The sequence below is a fragment of the Lactuca saligna genome, chromosome 9 (genome assembly GCF_052625555.1).
Source record: "Lactuca saligna cultivar CGN05327 chromosome 9, ASM5262555v1, whole genome shotgun sequence".
Classification (NCBI taxonomy): Eukaryota; Viridiplantae; Streptophyta; class Magnoliopsida; order Asterales; family Asteraceae; genus Lactuca; species Lactuca saligna.
The window spans coordinates 179,786,346-179,806,993 of NC_136425.1; the positions used below are offsets into that span (position 1 = coordinate 179,786,346).

Below are 20,648 nucleotides of genomic sequence, written 5' to 3' on the forward strand. Positions count from 1 at the left end.
TTATTATTATTAGCATCATTTTTGCTTTCTTTTTATTTTCAACATACTCAAAAGAAATATTTTAGTTATAGAGAAATGAATTCGGAGACATAAAAAAACATTCTTGTTAGATGTATATATCACGTAGGCCAAACACTAGGAAGCTCTACATGTGCTTAAAAAATCAAGGTGGTATGAATTGCAAAGATGGATTTCTTTGCAAAAACAACTTTAAGTGATATGTTTCGTAGTACTATGTCATAACTATCATGCACATCGAGGTTATCAAAACCTTTAATTCCATTTGGAAAATCATTTAGGCAAGAATATCTTTCTTAGTATAAAGCTTTTAACATGGCTTAGCTTCGATAAACATATATCTAAGTCATAAATCGACTTCAAAATGAAAACTTTTTATTTTAATTTGTTGACTCCCATTTCTTTGAATAAAGTTAAACTCCTAATTTACTAAAAATTAAAATTTTACAAATATTCCTCGAACTTTGTAAGCTGATAGTAATAGCTTTTTTGTTTAACATTTTGCCTCACAGATTCTACGAGCCGGAATAGATATGCACGAGTTTGTCTGTGCCACTTTATCGGGAATATTGTTGGTTAGCCAGATGAGGCCTTCATTCAGTCCTTGCCCTGTTTTCGCACAAGTACTCTGTATGTGCCTTGACATAAAACAAATCTATCACTACTGTGTTTGACATGCATTAGACTGACATATGAATAATATCTCAAAAAATTGAATTTTTTTTTCAAAGAAAATTAATATTTACCAACGGCGTTGAGAAATAGTATGCAATTTGAGTTTATCTGCGACCTCGGACACATGCATAGCACCAGGCAAATCTTGCTTATTGGCAAAAATAAGTATTGTTGCATCACTCAATTCATCCTATAAAAAGAAGGGAATAGAGATATATTTAAAAGAAGTGAAATATAAATATAAAATGAGTGAAATACATTTTTGGTCCCTGAATTAGTTGTTTTTTCAATTTTGGTTCCAAAACGTTTTGGAAGAAAACCAAAAACATTAAGAGAAGTAGGGAACCTCAAATAGGGACCAAAATTGCAAAAATTAGGTAGATTTAGGTACCAAAAATATAATTTACTCTAAAAAAGGTGAAATTATTATAAACCTCATTTATAAGGCGATGCAACTCGTTTCGGGCTTGATAAATTCTTCGTTTGTTATTACTGTCTACTACGAAGATAAGCACATGGGTATTTCGGTAATAATGTCTCCACAAAGGCCGAATCTGTCAAAAAAAAAAAAATACAAAATTTGATATTATACTATTTACACCAAAATGATGAAACTTTATACATTCTTAGTTTATTATTTGTATTATGATATTCTACGCGTAATGTTTATATAAACGCACGTGTAATATTTATTCAAATGTGTAGCATGTAATTTTACCTAACATGATATTAATTCGTATTAATTACATACAAATAATTTACTTTGGTTATAATCGTCTAATAATATAATATATATAATTATAGTACAAATGAGAAAGAAAACATAGGTTAGATTTTGATACCATATCTTGCCCTCCTAAATCCCACACGTTGAATCTTACGTTCTTGTACTCCACACTTTCTACATTAAACCCTTCATAAACATACATCCAAGTAATATTATTATTATCTTATACACAAACTAAGGTGCAAATAATTTTTTTTTTTTAAAGATGAAAATTAAAATAAATACCAATTGTGGGTACAGTTGCTACAAATTCCCCAAGCTTTAGTTTATACAAGATGGTTGTCTTCCCAGAATCATCAAGACCCAACATTAAAATCTTTATGTTGCGTTTTGCCAAAACTTGCTTCACTCTAGAAAATCTTGAACCCATTTTAGAATATTGAATACACATAGTCTTCAAAATGTTGAAATTTATAAAAAAAAAAAAAGATTGCATTCTTTGCATGAATGAATACGCGCTATGCCACCCATGTGAAAATATATCAAATCATGAATAACAAAAAAAAGATATTATGCTTAAAGTAAGGTAATAAGAGAATAAGAATCTTACCAAGAATACACAAACATATGTTGCTTTCTTGAGCTTCTAATTGATATTCTTTACATAAGTAGAAGTTTCACATTGTAATTATAATAAATCTTTTATAAAAAGTAGAATTTGTTTTGAACTCAAAGATTTATATTCTATGTGTCTGGCATCCACATTTATTGAATGAAGAATTTGTTTACCAATTCATTCAAAGAACAATATAAACCCTACATTGTTGTTGACCCACATCAAAAAGTTATATAAGTTACAGAAAATAAAGAGAATGTAAAGAAAGAAAATAAATACACAATTTTTTTTTATAAAACATTAAGTTATGTATTAATTAATTATCAGAGGCAGATTGGAAGATGAAAATTGCTGTGAGAACTCCCACAAGTGCAGTCACTGCTAATGCCACTGTTGGCAAAGGTGATGAGAGCCCAAAATTCTGCAAAAGTTTAGGTGAATTTGGGATTTTAATAAAGAAATTCAAACTTCATAAAGATTTTTCAACATTAAAAAAATATAAAAAAAAAAGTGTACCTCAAGAAGCCCTTTCCCTGTTGAAATTTCAACAGTAATTGCAACTGCAAATCCCACCATTGCTGTGCGTCCAAGCCACACATCTAAACCATTTCCATCTTTGCTACTTTGCTCACATTTCACAGAAAATGATGGTGTTGCTTTAGGTACTATGGCCTTCTGATGATGAATTCTGCATATTACTGAAAAATTCTAGTGATTACTTGTAGTTATCTTTTGAAAATCGTCTGAATGGGTTGAGAAATTGTGTAGTTTGTAGCTATAATTATTGAAATAACAATGATTCAAATTGTGTCTCGGAGTTAAAGTTTAAGTAGTGAGATCAAATGAATTGAATTTCATCTTTAAAACTGATTGTATTCTCTAAATTTAGAAGTTGACCTAGCTCCTATTAGTCTATTACCAGTAATAGCAATCGGAAACTTACTGAGAGGTGAACCGGAAGTGAAGGTTGTTCCAATTCGAGGCAAACTGGATGATGAGAACTGTGGAACGCTGGAAATTCTAGCTGGAATTAACAGAAAAAACTTGTAAATTTACCGAACGCAATTCAGAATCCGAGAATCGTTTACTCTGTAGAACACCTACATTAACAATTAAGCTCGAGTTTCTGAACTTTCATGAAGATTAAGAGAAAACACTATTGTGAGTGATTATGTTATGTCGATTTCCACCAAATTGAAGTACGATTTGAGGAAAGAAAGTACACATAATGATCATGAATCCACAACCTACTATCTAGGTGTGGAAATTATAGAATACAGAGGGAGGAGAGATTACCGGCGGTGGAGATACACGGTGTGTAAGAAATTAGAGCTGCCGCCATTGTTGCGGATGAGTGTGAGACTGAGAGAGAAATGGAAAGGAGTTCAGTGGAGCAGCTCGTTTCACCTCTCAATGTCTATCTCTTCAAGTTCAAGAATCAAACGGACGGTTTTTGTTAGAATGAGTTATTTGCAGATAAGTCCCTATATTTATGATTAAATGACATACAAGTACTTCTATTTTCATATGTTCATAAAGCACCTCCCATTTCAAACCTTTTGCCTAAGAGAGAGAAACCTCAATGCCTATTTAAAAAAATCTTCTCATTAAGGTTTTTTTTGTTGGTAAAACTTTCATTCAATTTATAAAATATCATTTTATGATTATTTTAAATTATTTTATTTCATGTGTTATTTTATAAGATTTTCTATTTTATTAAATTTTATATAATATTTAAATATAATAATAAATGCATATTAATTTCTTTAATGAACTTTCTTTTAATTTCAAAATTACCAAATTAAAGGTTTATTAATTTTGTTATTTATTTATCTAAATTACTTGTTTAAATTTAAAGAAAAAAAACATTTTAATTTATAATTCAATATTTTTTTTATTTTTCTTATAAATTCAAACTTCTAAAATATTTAGAATTTTATATTTAGTTTTTTCTTTTAAATAAACTCATTTAATACATGGGTCTCATACTTAGTTTATATATAAAATTAATCATAAAAAATGACATTATAAATTTTTCTTTAAAAAAAAAAAAGCAATTTTATCATGTTGTGCTTAATAAAAGGGAAATATAAAAAGTCGTTAAAGGCATACAAATTGCTTTTAAATCCAATTAATTGGGAAAATAACTCTTGAGGGTAATTAACTATTACGTTTATTTTCATTTAGTTGCTTTTTTTGTACTTAATATATCATTGAACTTGTTGTTTGTGTTTACCATAATCTTTTTGTCCGACTTTTCTGTCAAAAGTCTATCAAAAGTCGGTCAAAAAGGTTATGGTAAACACAAACAACAAGTTCAATGGTATATTGAGTACAAAAAAGGAAAATGACCAAATGAGAACAAACTTCACAATTAGTTACCCTCAATAGTCATTTTCCCCGAAAAGTTAAATGAAATTAAAGTTGCAAAATTATCAAAGACTGCAACTTTCTTTATCCATAATGTATATGAAGGGAGTTTCGGAGGGGTAACTTCATTAAAAGATGGTCTATGCTTTGTTTATTGTGGTTACATGTCAACACCCCTCTGCAAAAGGATATGACTGTATATGAGACGTATATTTATCAGCATAAACATTTACCTCAAGGTATATTATGGTGATGTGTCTGCAAAAGCTATATGATATTGTACATATTGATGTTGTATCTTATCCTACAAATTCGATCTTAAAGCTAAGTAAACTCAAAAAGAACAACACTTGTGATTTCATCGTTTGTAGACTTGTCTAGAATTCATGATACGATAAATCATTTGATTGGAAATGTATATGTAGTCATGAAAATACACTTTGCTTAGTCAAGATTCCCCTAATAAATATTCAAAGTGCATTACAAAGTTGTACATGTATGAATAATGTTTTGTGGGTTATATTTTGAAGAGAAACAAGAAAAAATCTCATAAAATCATTAATATCAACAGGAGATGACGTGAGATTTATTGTAAATGAATAGAGGGAAAATAAATCAGAAGGGTAACCAAGTGTTTTATTTGTTCTCATTTGGTTCTTTTTCTTTTTTCTTGTACTCATACCATCAAATTTGTTGTTTTTGTTCACCATAACCCTTTGACCGACTATCACAGGTCAAAAGTCGATCAAAATAGTTATGGTGAACACAAACAACAAGTTCGATGGTATATTAAGTACAAAAAAAAAAAAAAAAAAAAAAAAAAAAAAAAAAAAAAAAAAAAAAAGATACCAAATGAAAACAAACGCAACAGTTAGTTACTCTTAAGAGTCATTTCCCCTAATTAATTTCACTAGTGAAACAAGTTAGGCCTTAAAAGCTTTTGATAAATGAATATAATTTTGAATTTTTAGTTGGTACTTTGCAAACTATGAATCATACTTTTTTCTAAGAAAACATATCAACATAATACAAAACCTGATATAAAATCTCTAATCATACATCAAAAAAATTGCTCATGAAAACATAATTATAATGGAATTACACATGTTTTTAAACAAACAAGCATTCTACTTTCCATTTTTCAAGTAGATCTATTCGTTTTGATCATCTTCTTCATCTGAAGATTTATCATTATCATCTTCCTTATGATGATCTTCTTCACAATTATCAACTCCTTCCAACTTCATTTTCTTTTCTTGTTTCTTCTGCTTCTTCTTTTGTCTTTTCAAACGCTTCTTTGCAGTTCTCTCTTCTGTAGCTTTTAATCTTTCCTCTCTCCTCTTATTAAACTCCGCCACTTGTTTCCTTTTATGGAAGTCAACATCCATCCTTGCAAGCCTATCTTGTTCTTTCCTTCTCATCTGTCGATACTGTTTTTGCAAAACAAAAGCTTCTCAAATGCATGAAATAGCAACTTACTTTCATTTTTTTCAATTACACCATTAAAGCATATTTTGAAAAGTGTTGTTTTTCAAATTAAGCACTGGATGGATATGAATTAGATTGAGAGGGTGATACACAATGGAGCTTTCAAGAGGAAGGCAACATGAAAGATGTTATCAGTTCTTCCACCAAGGAGATTTAAGCAAGCTTTGTTTCAATGGCGGTAGATCCCCACAACACCAATTAACCCAAACTACAACTAATGCATAGAATCTAGCATCGATCATTAAGTATGCAAGACAAAATATGTAACTATGGGAATACTGCAGAGGAGAATTTGGATTTCAATTTCAATTGAAGTATTAAAAGAAGGTGATGAATTACCTGATGGAAGTCGCCGGAGCCAGAACCAGCGGAACTACCGGAGGTATTGTTAACACGAACAGGGACGTGATCTAATATGCGACGCAGCTTCACCTCGAGGTCCTCTTCTTCCTGATTAATTACGGGAGGCGTGTATTCAACAAGAGCTGACGAAGAATTAGTCGGATGGCGAGGAGGAAGAGCGGAGATCGCTGTCCTGCTTGAAGGCGCCGATACAATCTGTAAATCTCCACTCGCAACGGCCGCCGACGGCCTACCGGAACTGGACATCTTTTTGCCCGGCGATAAAACCCTAAATATCCACCCCCTGCCGGAATCGGATTACAGTGCCGGTGAAAGCCGACGATCTCTACTTCTGAATTAGGTGAAAATTGGGGATTGATTTGAGTTTTGAGTGTGCCCTTGGCCCGCTGGGTTTATCTTATTAATTAAATGTTCATGTACAACTGGGCCGCTGATATATTTTTGACTTTAGTTTTTTTTGTTTTTTTCAAACTCTGGCCCATTTCAGTTATTAATTCGAATTGATAATTTTTATTTTTTATTTATATACTTTGTTTGATTAAAAATGAATTACATTTTTTATACTATTAATGTAATAAAATGACATTTTAATTAAATTAAAAAAATGCAATAAAGTTATTATTCTTTTACCATTGAAATGAAATGACAAAAAAAAATTATTACGGTAAATTGTGCATGACTCCATGTATTAAGTATAGGGTGTTCATCAAATTACTCAAACGGTACAAATCGTACACATCGCACCGTATAATACGATTTAGAACTTGCATGGTCCGATAATTATAAAATCGCGATTCAAATTGTATGTGTGCGTGCCTATATATATATATATATATATATATATATATATATATATATATATATATATATATATATATATATATATATATATAATTTTAATAAGTTATGTTCTTTATTGGAAAATAATTAAGAATATATCTGCTATAAAATAAATGTGTTCACGCTTTATGAATTAGTTGGCAACTAGGAGATGTACCCATGCTTCACTATGAAAAAAAGTTTTTTTTTTTTGTTGTATTGTTTATAACCACAGATCTATAGGGAATGGTGCAAAGGAATCACCACATACTTTTGTTTACAGTTAAAACATCAACAGAAAGATTAAAAGAGAATACAAAAAACAAACTGGTAAAATTTCTCATGATTTTTCAAGAAATTTTCTCATCGGATATTGGGTGCATGCTCCATGAACATGTGAATACTCATTGAACAGGTGCATACTCCACAACCTTTTCCCCAAAAAATGGCACACCGCCATCAGCATCTTGAATGGAAAACATGGTAATTGTAAGCCAACAAAATACCAACAACAATTGAAAGTAGGATGTTATAACAAGCAAATAAATGAAAGTACAGTGTTATTTCTTACAAAGTAGACTTTGAAGTGTTTTCATAGAGAATAAAGGCAATTTTATATGGAGGTTTCTCATAACTTTGTCTTCAGGATAAGGACGTATGTCCCTTAATTTAGAGGTACGATATTTGCTGCATGACCTTGAAATAAACATAACACATCGTTCACAGTTGCGAACAATTGTTAACAATCTAGCAAAAAATCGCACAAGAAAAGAAATAATCACGAAGATTAGAATTTAAGAAATAGCAAGTTACTTTCATCAATTTGTTGACTACACAAAATTAACTCTCTATATTTGTAAAGTAAGTTGAGGAGACTGTCGGGAGTTGACTGTGAACCCCCAAAAAATTATTATATTGTTGTGATGAAAAACCTGGGCTGTTGGGCTTGATCTATTGAGAAAAAAATGAGGAGCCCAAGGGGACATGTTGGACCGAATTGGCAGCTCTTTTTTGTTGGATCATAGGTTGCAATGGGCCAAAATTGGAGGCACTAGAGTGACTAGTAGGTGGGCCGAGAGCTGCATGTGGGTCTTGAAGAAGTTTTGGGTTGATTGCTACAGTGTTGGGCAGAAATTTTTGTTGTGATGGTATTTGTCCAACAAATAATTGATTTCCATGTGTTGATTAAATTGTTGTTGGGCAGAAAAATTGTTGTAAGTCATAAGAGAAGTGTAACATCCATAAAATTCATGAAAATTTTAAACTTTTAAAACCAAATCAAATACATAAATCGTTTACAAAATAGTTTTCAAACATGTTCCGTATCAAAGTTTTCCCAAAATCATAAGTCCAAAACATGAGGATGTGTACGGTCACGCATTTGCCTTCCCGCGATCCTCTGAAGTACCTGAAACATAACCCAAAACTTTAAGCTAACGCTAAGTGAGCTTTCCCCCAAATTACAAACACACAATACATAAAACAATAACAAACATCATGCATACAAAGCCTTCAGCATGAATGGACCGCTTCACAGGCCTTCAGCCCATCTGGACCGCTCACATGACCTTCAACATGATTGGACCGCCGCAACTGGCCTTCAGCTTATCTGGACCATCATCCGGGCCTTCGGCTTGACTGAACCGCCTCGCAAGGCCTACAATCTATCCGGTTCTCCTTATGTGTCTTGGCCTTCAGCGCAAAGCATGAACGCATCTGAAACATCCCAAAAATACAAGCCAAAAATTTCATTTTTAACTCATTAATAAAACCATAATTATCTTTCAACATATAAAAATCATAAACTATGTATCTCAAGAATAACATTGTAACATCCCAAAATTCAAGCCCGAAAATTTCATTTTTGAATTAATAATTTAATAAACATTTTACCAAAATATGGTCAAATAACAACACGTTTCAAAATCATAAGGATGTGTCCCAAACTATGACATCAAAAGTAATGAAAATCATATTACAATCCCAGAAACTCAATGCGGAAACCATGTGTGTGTGTGTGTGATCCGCTGCTACACTGCCGGCTCTTTCCCCTTCGACGAAGAGGTACTTGAAACCAAAACCAAAACTGTAAGCACAAAGCTTAGTGAGTTCCCCCATCATACCACATACCATACAAAATCATCGGTATCTTTCAACCGGTAACCTTCATCGCTATCTTTCAACCGGTATCCTTCCTCGGTATCTTTCAACCGGAAACTCTCATCAATATCTTTCAACCGGTAACTGTGGACTATTTCACCCCCCACTACTAGCATACAATAATAGATATAAGCATACAGTCAGGCATATCCGGGTACTGACTTACGCTTTGGTCCTAAGGACCACCGTCAGGGAAACTAATCCCTACTATACGCATAACATATCATACAGATAAATCTCATGACCAAAGCACATAACCAGGCCAAGATAATTATCACAAAGACAATCATCTTCTAAATACTCCTTTTTGGTGGGCCGGCATTGTGGCCTTACACCTACCCCTACTAGAAGGTAACTCACCTCAATGTCGTGCAGTATTTGAATTATCCTCGGCACACAAGTCGACTCCCTTCGGCTCCTCGATCCCTACACGACAACCTTTAAGTCAACGCACAGCACGTGCAACCCTAAACAGAGTTAGTCAAAATCCAGTCAAAGTCAACTTCAAGTTGACCCGACTCGCCGAATTAGGCCGTCAACTCGTCGAGTCCCCAACCCTTTACCCGTCCTTATCAATGACTCGACTCGTCGAGTTCGACATTGACTCGACAAGTTCCTCTCTCATATGAACATCGTATGAACCTCATCCGACTCGCCGAGTTGTATAAACACTCGTTGAGTCCACCTTCATCTGATGAACAAGTCATGTCCTCGACCCAACGAGTTGTATGAACAACTCGTCGAGTTCATCTTCATTCTTAAGAAGATTGCCTTGGACTCGCCGAGTCTGTTCTAGTACTCATCAAGTCCCGTGAACTTCAGGTCTAAAATCACGTCCAATGCATTGGGTAACTCTTTATGTCCGGTTACAACCCTTCTAACACTCAACTGGGTTCCTTTGACCCTCAACAGATATGGGACTCAAATCCTCGGACTCGTCGAGTCCAGGAACGAACTCGCCGAGTCGGTCACGTCCACACTCTAAATCCTCGATTTCTGATGTACAACCTTTGATCAAAAGATAGATCCAAGCTTCTAAAATCGATCTAGCACGTAAAGTTACAAACTTTACGTGCTTGCATGGGACTTTGAGCTCAAAAAGACATAAAACAAGCTCCTATGATGCATGGGACCTTTCATGGGTGCAAAAGCAACCCAAATTTTCCTAGTGACCCCTTTAATGACGTGATTCAGAAGCTTCAACCCCCAACCATGTTTGCAAACATGGTTGGCCACCAAAAATGGCTTATTAAAGCCCTAAATCTCCCCAAAGAGGGTTCTAACAAATGAGTGAGTAAGGTTACAACTTTTTACCTTCAATGAACTGTAGAAGGTGCACAAACTCGGGTTCCCTTGGTCTCTACTTGCTTCCTCAAGATTTTCTCCTTCCTTCTTAAGACCACAAGCACCAAAATCCACCAACAAGGCTTAGATTGCTTCAATAACGGCTAGGATTTCAATGAGAGGTGTTTTGGGAGCATAAGGGACGTTGTGGTTGACATAAAATTGTTTAAATGGGGTGCAAACCCTTGGATTAGGGTTTTTGTCCAGACAGGATCTACTCGTCGAGTCCGGGACCCGACTCATCAAGTTCACTGCTTAAACCCTGCGTCCCATCCTGCTTCTACTCGGCAAGTTGGTCCTTCAACTCGCCGAGTCCAAGGCCAAAAATGCAAAATACTTAGATAAAAATAAAAAGAAATACTTACCAAGAACCAGATGCTACAAACATAACATCTGTCAAATATATCAGAGTATAAACATCCCAGACCGAACAAATGGTGTGTGCACTGCAATCTTCCCGAGCTACTATTTTGAAAACTGAATCACTTGAAATCAAAAGTGAAACTATAAGCACGAAGCTTCGTGAACTCCCACAAACTACAACATAACATACAAAGCACATATCACAAATAACATAACTATAGGACTACTCCCAACTTCATCGGGACGAATCCCGACATCGGCTTACCCGACATCGGAATCCTGTCCGACATCGAGCTCACTGTGGCATCCGACTGCATTGGGCATCAGGCTCACACCGGCATCAGGCTTACCCCGACACATACGCATTATAACATATATCATAAACACATAACATAATCACATAATCTGCATCGGGATTGCCCTAGCATCGGATCGAAGTCCGTAACAACAACATATAACACATAAACTAGCATACATCGGGCTTGCCCCAAAATACATAATACATGGCATAATTACTAACTTACATCGGGATTGCCCCGACATTGGGGTTACCCCGGAACACATAACATATAACATAATCACATATACTGCATCAGGCTTGCCCGACATCGGACCGGAGTCCGGAACACATAGTACATAATCATGCATGAATCACACAGACATCAAGCATACATAACTACTTATCGGGACTGCCCCAACATCGGACCGCATTCTGAAAACATATAAACTGCATCGCACTAACCCCGACATCGGGCTCACCCCTATATACTCTACTACTTAAACGGGTTGGCATTGTGGTCGTAGACCCGTTACTATTGGAAAGAAAACTCACCTCTCAAACTGGATGCTGAAAACTCGGGCGAGGGTATCTCTGTCAACTGCTCCAATGACTCCTCGGCTATTATGACCAAAAATAAACACTTAGTCAAAAACTGAGAATCCATCTAAGGGTAAAATGACTATTTTACCCCCTTTGATCTAAATTGGACCATGACCGAGGTCCAATCCTTTCTAGTCTTTCCAAACTCACTAAGGCCCATTAAAGTCCTCCAATGGCCCAACTTTCTAAATTGGGCCCAACTCCTCAAATGGGCTTTCCACCCAAACCCAAACTAGCCCTTGGGCCCTTAACTGTCTCCTGGTGGCCCATCACGGACCAACATCTGCTAACCCAAGGCCTGGCCCCAAACCGAGGCCCAATAACGTAAAGTCCACAGTCTGAGTGTATGCTGGGTGTACTCTTCTGTACGCTGCACGTACAACTTGCATGGCTTTGTATGTTGCGTGTACTGGCGTGTACGCCCATCGTACTCCCCTGATAAGCCATATTCTTCAAAATTACTTAATCTGTTAAGACACAACTTCCAAACTTCATATCTGAGTCTAATAATCAATCTTAACCCAGAAAATCGATCACTTGATGGCTTGCACCCCACCAAAATGAGATCAACTTGGAAAAATAGCAACTATCTTTATGGAAATGGCTAGATCTCTTGCATGGATGCAAATGGGCCTTAAAGATTGCAACTTTATTGCTCAAGGGACTCAAATAACTTCATGGGTGGCAGCCCTAAGTCCAGAAATGGATTTGCACCATAAAACTCCATTCTTGAAACCAAAAGGGGCCAATATCTATGAGAACCTTGATCTATGATGTAGAAGCACCAAGATGAGAACTTTATACCTTCAATAGGCTGGAAATGATGTAAAACCTCTGGATCTACAAGCTCTTTGCTTCTTCTTTAAACACCTTTGTAACACCGTAAAATTAAAAAAAAAAAAAATTCGCATTTTTTTTAAATACATTTTCCAAACATATTTACTAACAAAATCTCATTGCATCATAACTTTGTTTCATAAAATGGTTCCCAAGATCAAAATACATAAAACCCATGCGTGTGTACGAATCATGCCGGCACTTTCCCGCGATCATCATTGGTAACTGTAACACATAACACATAACACTGTAAGCATACAGCTTAGTGAGTTCCCCAAAATACCATACATAACACATACTAGTCACTCGAGGCTGTAACTTTGTGGGCCCGTGGGCCCTAACTCAGTGGACCCTCTGGTCCTAGCTTTGTGAACCTTCCGGTTCTAACTCTAATATACTTTGATATACACATGACAAAAATCACATAGAAATAATGCAGTGCATCACATCACATAATAGCATACAGTAACTCTATCACATGACTCTAATTACCACTCAAGGTAAAGTATAGTGAGAAGACTTACCTCAGATGTCTCGGTAAATCTCTGACTTGGTAGAAATATGATCTAGCCTCTACCTAATCACATAAAGTAATACTCTCATAAATATAACTCTCAAGACTAGACTCAACCCTCTCTAAGCACCCTCAGAAGGGTAAAAGACCATTTTACCCCTCTTTTGGCTCAAAGGCCCTCATTGTTGACCAAACCCTAAAAGTCAACCAAAGTCAATGGTCAAACTTTGACCCGACTCGTCGAGTGCACTTGGGTAACTCGGCGAGTCCACACGTGTCCACTAACTCCCTAGTCTCACTTGGCATGTCGAGTCCCTTCCCTTGCTCGACGAGTCACACCTGAAATGAATCGTGGGGCTACCCCGACTCAACTCGCCGAGTCTCAAGATCAACTCGGCGAGTTCCATCTTGAACTCCAGTCCTCTAATTCCTCTCTGACTCACTGAGTTATTCCCCTAACTCGGTGAGTCTACTCACTGAGTGATTTACGGGAAACCCTAACCCTACTCGTTGAGTCCGATCTTTGGACTCGACGAGTTCATGCCATGCAAAAACTCCATTGACCTCCTGAGGTCAGATCTGTTCCTTAAACCCATAGATCTGACCTTCCCAAGGATGATAATCACGTAAAGTTCATACCTTGACACTCATATAACATCTAGATGGTCCTACTTGGTGATTTAGCCCCAAAAATAAACTCCTAAGTTCATGGCTCCCAAAATAACTCATAAAGCTCCAAGGGTTAAGGTCTCTGGACCTCTTTGAGTCCAGATCCAAAGAATAAATTCAAGAATGGACCAATTGCTCCACATATCCATTCTCTAAAAGGGTTAGAAAACCCTAACTCTAAGAATCAACACCAAAACCGAAGAAGGACTGAATAAATACCTCAAGATGAAGTCTCTAAACTCTGAAATCACAAGATCCGCTCCTCCTTCAGCCTCCTCTTGCCTTGGTCACCTCCCTTTTGCAATCACACCAACAAAATGATCAAAAGTGGCCTCTCCTCCCTCACAAATGCTCTAGATCTCTTAGGGTCTCTCTCTGGAGTTTGGTAGCCTCAAATAACTGCCCTAAGGGCCTTTAAATAGGTGCCAAACCCGGGAAATTAGGGTTTCATTAAACGGCATGGACTCGCCGAGTCCACTCATGGACTTATCGAGTCCGATCATGAACCCGGATGAGAATCCGCGACCCTACTCTCGGCGATTCTAAGCACCAACTCGCCGAGTCCCTCAACAAATCCCAAAATAAATGAATAAAAATAATATACTTGGGAATCCGGATGTTACAACCTTATTCTTCAAAAAGTCCAAAATCTCTTGAGATACCCAATTCCCATCTAATGTAATATTAGATGTTGAATTCAATGTGGAAAACTTACTATTTAAAGATCAGAACACATCATTGTTATCATCCTAAGGTATGTGTTTAGTACTTCAAGTAAAGGAGGCTGAAATTTTATTTCTTAATAGTTCTTTGTAAAATTACATTTGTAGGTGCAAGGACAAAAGAAATACCTATATAAGCATGAAGTTTAGTTGCTTCAAGAAGTTGGGACTTGACTTTGATATGCTTATTGAAGGATGGGACACAAGCTAGTAAAATGTAGTGTCAAGTTAAAATTATGAGAACGTAAATTGTTGTATATTATCTTCATGCATGCACTTGGATAGAAAGGGTTCAATCCTTAGTGACACCCTGATACTTGAATTTTTGGAATGAGTAATATATTAATGTGAAATTCAATTGTCACGATATTTCATTTATGCATCATTTTGTTGTTCTTATGTTTTGTTTTTAAGTTAATCAAGATTAAACTTAAATGGGGGGGGGGGGGGGGGGGTGTTTGTTGGTGAATTGTTTCACTAAGTGTATCTAAGTGTAATGGATTGACTTGTTGACAAAAATCAATCTTGATGAATATTAAACAAGTAAGGAAGGAGTGAAGTACACACTTATTTAAGTTTATTCAAGATTTTAAGTAAGAGCTAAATTGATTTCGGAATTGGTTTTAAGTTGGAACAATTTTTTTTTTTTTTTGGAATAAGTGTTGAATCGAAATTGAGATCGGAGTATAGTTGATTTCAAACCAATACTAAGTTTGTAATTTGAAGTGATGTGAATGCGATCAGATGCGAATGCGATTCCGAAATACTAGATGTAAATGCTCTTTCGCAACAATAGTATGTTACTGTTCAATTGTGATCAATCACAACTAGTTGTAACACAACATTTTGGAACTTCCGCATCAAGTTGGATGGTACTGTTCATTTCGCATCAGAATAATCATTGATGGTTCGCATCGCTATGATCCATATAGGACCGCATCACAACGGTTCATTGAAACAATCGCAACGAACTTGTTTTCACAACCATGAATCGCATCAAGCTTGCGTCAAAACACGTGCTGGTGAGTATTATATTCAACGGTTAAAACGATTGTTCTGTGTCATGTTTGACTAAAAGGTGGATATTCATCAGTTAAATTTATTTTCCAGCGGTTAAAAACCCGTTTTGTGTCAGTTTTTGAACATTGCAATTGTCTTGTGATGGCTTTCAACTAGTTGACATATTTAAGTAATTTTTTGATTAAATTCAAATGGTATGGTACTTTACGTTGAAGAACTCAACGGATAAAACAAAAATTCTCATTCTCTTTCTTGTTCTCAAACTTCTGAGTATTACCGAATTAAGGATTTGAAAGTACTACCAAAATGCTTCGATTGAAAGTGTAAATCACGATCTCATAATTTACAAATGCTTTAATCCCAAACATAGAAATAGAAACATAGTTCTAACAAATGACAATAAAGGCCCTACACTATACGAGATATTAAAATAAATGCAATACAATCTAACACAATAAGATATTATTTTTAGTTGATTTTGCCGTGTAGATATATACTTTTATAACTATATTATTTAAAATATATTTATTCAATTTGAATCAAATAATAGAATGACACAAAAGAGTGAAAGACAAGATTACAATCATAAAATGATAGCAAGCTAAACGTGTGGGTTACGATAGAAAAGAAATGTTAATGTTTTAAAGATGCATCTTTAAAACCAAACCAAACTTCATAATAAGGACAGGAGCGTGTCACAAATATACAAACAAAGGTAGTTATATGACCGGCAACCGGCTAATGTAGGTGAATAAAAGGCCGTTAGAAGTGGATCAGTAATTTGTCGTTTTGTCCACGTCATCTCTTTTTCCACTTGTATTTAATTAATTAAAGTTGGCACTATATCCGATTCAATCCTGTTTTACAGTACAAGTGCAGTCCAGCCTGGCCAACCGTACTCGAAATATTCATCCTTATCCTTCCCTCTCTTCTTCATTCCAATTAGAGAAAAAAAATATATAAGAAAATTTAAATAAATATATAAGAATACAAGATATTATTATGAGCATTTAAATAAACAACAATAATTTTTTTTATTTAGAATATATAGCTTTGCATTTTTTTTAATAACATGTTTTGAAAACAAGTATTTGGTTTAGGTAGTGTAGAATGGATCAATTATCTTAAATTTTAATTTCTTTAAACGATGTAATCATATTTAAAGTAATCTACTAAACTATTAAAACATTGTATATTAATACAATAATATATTAATAAATTACAATGATAGTAAGTTAACAAGTAAAAATTATATTTTTACTAGAGAAAAGGAATATTACCGGATGCAAATAAGTTTTCCCACAAAAAAAAAATAGAATTATATATTTAAAAATAGTAAAATATTAACACTAAAAAATAAATAATTATATACAAATAAAAATCATACCTTTCATTCAACTAAGCAAAAATATTACATTTCAAACAATAAACTTCATATCCTAAATAATTTATTACGGAAAATAGCATTTTTTTTAAAAAAAAAAAAATTCTAAATGGGAAGTATATTAGTTTCGTGAGACAATTGAAGCACTCACATAGTGCCACGTGTCATGTGTACAGCTGTAAACCTGTACAACCTCTCAACTGTCTTCTTCAATTCCCGTAACTATAACGTCTTTTGAATTCCACACCCTCTATATAAACCAAACCTTCCATCATTACCCAGTTCATCTTCCATTTTTCACCATAAATCTCTCATGGATCCCACTACAAAACATGTTGATCGTATAAAGGGACCATGGAGCAGCGAAGAAGACGAGTTATTGTGTAAGTTAGTAAGTCAACACGGAGCACGGAGCTGGACATCGATTAGCAAGTCGATTCCAGGGAGATCTGGTAAATCATGTCGTCTCCGTTGGTGTAACCAGCTGTCGCCGGAGGTAGAACATCGGCCGTTCACTGTAGAGGATGATGAGGTTATCATGAAGGCGCATGCTCAGTTCGGGAACAAATGGGCTACGATCGCTAGGTTGCTCAACGGACGTACGGATAACGCCGTTAAAAACCACTGGAATTCGACGTTGAAGCGCAAGTATGCGGCGGCGGACGGCGGAGATGAAGGTGAGAGATATCCGCGGATGATGAAGATGACGGAGAAAGATGTCAATGCGAAGGTGGTTGCGGTTACGATTACGAACTCTGGTAGTTTATCCGGATCAGATGTGTGCGATTCAGATAACAATATTCCGGCACCGTCTGCCGGAGAAACATGTATAACGTCACCGGGATTTGGACAGAAGGTTGAAATGGATCCTCCGACGGCGTTAACTCTGGCGTTACCTGGAACAGGTTCGTATTCGTATGAGATCTGTAATGAAGTGAAGAAGAAGATCAATGCGACGTCGTTTAGCAATGAGATTCTTTCAGTGATGCAGGAGATGGTACGTAATGAAGTGAGGAAATACATGGAGTGTGAAGAAGGGTTGATGCAAGTGTGAAACAAAAGTGATTAATTTTGTTAAATTTAAAAACTAATAGTGAATATATAGAGCTTGTTGTTCGATTCAAATTATTCTTGAGTTAACATGAAGAGAACGAGTTTTTGATCAAGGATTTTGGGGACTGAGTTATAGATGTAAGGATTGGAATATTAGAATTAAGGGTTTAAGCATGGAAAATATAGCCTAGTTTTCTAATTATTTTTAAAATTTTATTTAAAAAACTTAAGAAATAATCCAAACAACCATTAAAACTGATTTATAAGGATAATATATTTTTTGATTCCTAAAAATTTGGTCACTTGAGTTTATTTTATTTAATTTTTTTGTTAACATGTTAAATTATATAAATTGACAGAAAAAAATGATTTAATAAAGTAATATATATATTTTTCATTTTATATACATTTCTTAAAAATTTGGTCGCTTGAGTTTATTTTAATTTATTTTTATTTGTTAACTTGTATAAATTGCCTGGAAAAAATAATTTAATAAAGTAATATATTTTTTATTTTAGTCCTTAATATTTTTGAATATGTTTAGTGATTAATATTTTTTTTTTGGAAAATCTCCGGAAAAATCTCAATATTTTAGCGTAATTTACGAAAAAATCCAAAACTAAAATTCGTTTATGAAAGTCTCAATTACTGGTAAAAATGACGATTTAATATTATTTTCCCGATTTACCAGTTTCATTACTTACTCGGTTTAATAAAATCTCATTATTTTACTATAATTTACGAATAAATCCCAAATTATAGTAATTAATTGGACTTTAATGAAAATTATAGTAAAATAATATAACTTTAATGAAACCGAGTAAGTATGAAAACCGATAAACCAGAATAAAAGGGTCAAATCGTGATTTTCTTCGGTAATTGAGATTTTTTCATAAACCAATTTTAATTTGAAAATTTTTCATAAATTAGGGTGAAATATTATGATTTTTCCGATTTTTTTTTTTCAAAAATAAGTTTTTTTTTTGTTGTATTCATTAAGTAGTTATGAATTATTTTTTTTAGTTTTTTCTTACAACATGTTACATGTGACAATTATTGATGAGATACTTGTGACTGTTGATGCTTATGTTCATCGCGATCTCGACTGTTTGGTTACGTAAGTATTGTGGTTTGGTTTAGGTTTTGTATTTTTAATGTGGTAACTTCTTCATACGAATTAAATTTTAGAGTAAATTACTGAAATCGTCCTTACGGTTTGGTCAAAATTGTAAGTTTGGTCTCTAACTTTTTTTTTTTTTTTTTTTTTTTTTTTTTTTTTTTACACTAGGATCTGAGTAATTTAACAAAATCAAACCACAGGGACGATCCAAATCTAAAAAAAAGTTAGAGACCAAACGTGCAATTTTGATCAAACCATAGAGACGATTTCAGTAATTTACTCTACAATTTAACAATAAAGTGTAATGTCCAACTAATACCCAACATTTACAAAATTAACGTTTAACTTCGTACCAAACTTGTATATGAAGATGAAACCCGAAATGTAAAGTAAGACTACAAATAGGAGTCAACTAAGCATATCAAGGAAAGACGAAAGGACTATAAACTAGTTTTACAAGTAAATATGGCAAAGTGCCAAAGTATAAAACACTAAACTAGTTTTATAATATGGAAAAGTATATGTTACAACCTAAAATTTTAAAACATAAGTAAAACAACTCAAAACCTTTTTATTAAAAAGATCATAGTCATGGATTTATTTTAAATATTAGGAAAACAAGACACTTTAGCGGAATTTTTTAAAACATAATTATTTTTTTATGAGAATAGTCATAATATGTTGGAGTCTTCTCACGATCAAATGAATTACTTGGAAAATATTTAATCAACATCTGTAAGCATAAACCTTAGTGACTTCTCCTAAATACCAACATCACAATACACATACAATTGCATACAAACAGAGGCTATCAGCTCTAGTGATGACCCTTTTAAACAAGTAACGACTAACACTTCTAGTGCACGTCTATTCACAACTAACAACTCTAGTGCATGTCTAGTCATCCTAACTGTTAACGACTATAGCACACGTCTAACCCTGGACACGAGTAACCTAGGCTCTCAGCTCTAGTGCGAATCCACCATCAACTCCCAAACATAACATATCAACATAACATATAATCAAACAATCAACATACAATAGACTCTACTAGCCTATTCATACAATTAATACACTATAGTATCAATACATCATATCATGCAAATGACATATACTGTAATACATAGTATAGTGAGATAACTCACATGAATAGTCTCAAAACAACTAAATAGGTTGGTTTGCAGACGGCTCAACCAACACGTAACAACCTATAGTATTGTACTGGTTACTGACTATCTAAGCAAAACAATTAATGTTTAGATCTTTCACTAATCCTACAAATATTGGATTGACTATCAAATAAGGATTAACCAATCAAGATAGTCGGATACCTTTGAAAATTTCAAAGAGTATCAAAACGAAGTAGAGAATCAATTGGGCAAGAAGATAAATGTTCTCCAACCTGACAGGGGATGAGAGTACTTAGTATCGAATTCAACGATTATCTTAGAAATTGTGGAATAGTTTCACAATTGGGTCCTCCAAGGACAATACAACCTAATGGTG

General features: G+C 34.4%; 3 protein-coding genes and 1 pseudogene across 3 annotated transcripts; 1 reads left to right on the forward strand and 3 right to left on the reverse strand.

Moving 5' to 3' along the window:
- Positions 1 to 373: 373 nt before the first annotated feature.
- LOC145014550 (ADP-ribosylation factor 1-like) lies at positions 374 to 2,076 on the reverse strand. The gene is made up of 5 exons (XM_078972937.1): positions 1,706 to 2,076; positions 1,536 to 1,606; positions 1,128 to 1,247; positions 765 to 883; positions 374 to 656 (listed from the first exon to the last, which is right to left on the reverse strand). Exons 1-5 carry the CDS (start codon positions 1,923 to 1,925, stop codon positions 512 to 514), a joined length of 675 nt encoding a protein of 224 aa, XP_078829063.1. The 5' UTR covers positions 1,926 to 2,076; the 3' UTR covers positions 374 to 511.
- Positions 2,077 to 2,184: 108 nt separating this feature from the next.
- On the reverse strand, positions 2,185 to 3,491 carry SEP1 (stress enhanced protein 1). Its single transcript, XM_078972938.1, has 4 exons — positions 3,333 to 3,491; positions 2,980 to 3,060; positions 2,553 to 2,734; positions 2,185 to 2,457 (listed from the first exon to the last, which is right to left on the reverse strand). The coding sequence occupies exons 1-4, from the start codon at positions 3,376 to 3,378 to the stop codon at positions 2,353 to 2,355; spliced, it is 414 nt and encodes a 137-aa protein (XP_078829064.1). The 5' UTR covers positions 3,379 to 3,491; the 3' UTR covers positions 2,185 to 2,352.
- A 1,893-nt stretch (positions 3,492 to 5,384) lies between these two features.
- LOC145014054 (PRKR-interacting protein) lies at positions 5,385 to 6,638 on the reverse strand. Its single transcript, XM_078972420.1, has 2 exons — positions 6,234 to 6,638; positions 5,385 to 5,836 (listed from the first exon to the last, which is right to left on the reverse strand). The coding sequence occupies exons 1-2, from the start codon at positions 6,501 to 6,503 to the stop codon at positions 5,558 to 5,560; spliced, it is 549 nt and encodes a 182-aa protein (XP_078828546.1). The 5' UTR covers positions 6,504 to 6,638; the 3' UTR covers positions 5,385 to 5,557.
- A 10,606-nt stretch (positions 6,639 to 17,244) lies between these two features.
- LOC145017955 (transcription factor MYB44 pseudogene) lies at positions 17,245 to 18,135 on the forward strand (annotated as a pseudogene).
- The last annotated feature ends 2,513 nt before the right edge of the window (positions 18,136 to 20,648 follow it).

What these genes read in the sequence shown, in the direction of transcription:
- SEP1 (XM_078972938.1), bottom strand. Translation starts at nt 3,378, where the DNA reads ATGGCGGCAGCTCTAATTTCTTACACACCGTGTATCTCCACCGCCG. An exon ending in ACCGTGTATCTCCACCGCCG is followed by an intron (nt 3,061 to 3,332) that starts GTAATCTCTCCT and finishes TGTTAATTCCAG; the next exon opens with CTAGAATTTCCAGCGTTCCA. An exon ending in CACTTCCGGTTCACCTCTCA is followed by an intron (nt 2,735 to 2,979) that starts GTAAGTTTCCGA and finishes AGAATTTTTCAG; the next exon opens with TAATATGCAGAATTCATCAT.
- LOC145014550 (XM_078972937.1), bottom strand. Translation starts at nt 1,925, where the DNA reads ATGCAAAGAATGCAATCTTTTTTTTTTTTTATAAATTTCAACATTTTG. An exon ending in AGCAACTGTACCCACAATTG is followed by an intron (nt 1,607 to 1,705) that starts GTATTTATTTTA and finishes ATGTTTATGAAG; the next exon opens with GGTTTAATGTAGAAAGTGTG. An exon ending in ATTTAGGAGGGCAAGATATG is followed by an intron (nt 1,248 to 1,535) that starts GTATCAAAATCT and finishes TTTTTTTGACAG; the next exon opens with ATTCGGCCTTTGTGGAGACA.
- LOC145014054 (XM_078972420.1), bottom strand. Translation starts at nt 6,503, where the DNA reads ATGTCCAGTTCCGGTAGGCCGTCGGCGGCCGTTGCGAGTGGAGATTTA. An exon ending in GCTCCGGCGACTTCCATCAG is followed by an intron (nt 5,837 to 6,233) that starts GTAATTCATCAC and finishes TTGCAAAAACAG; the next exon opens with TATCGACAGATGAGAAGGAA.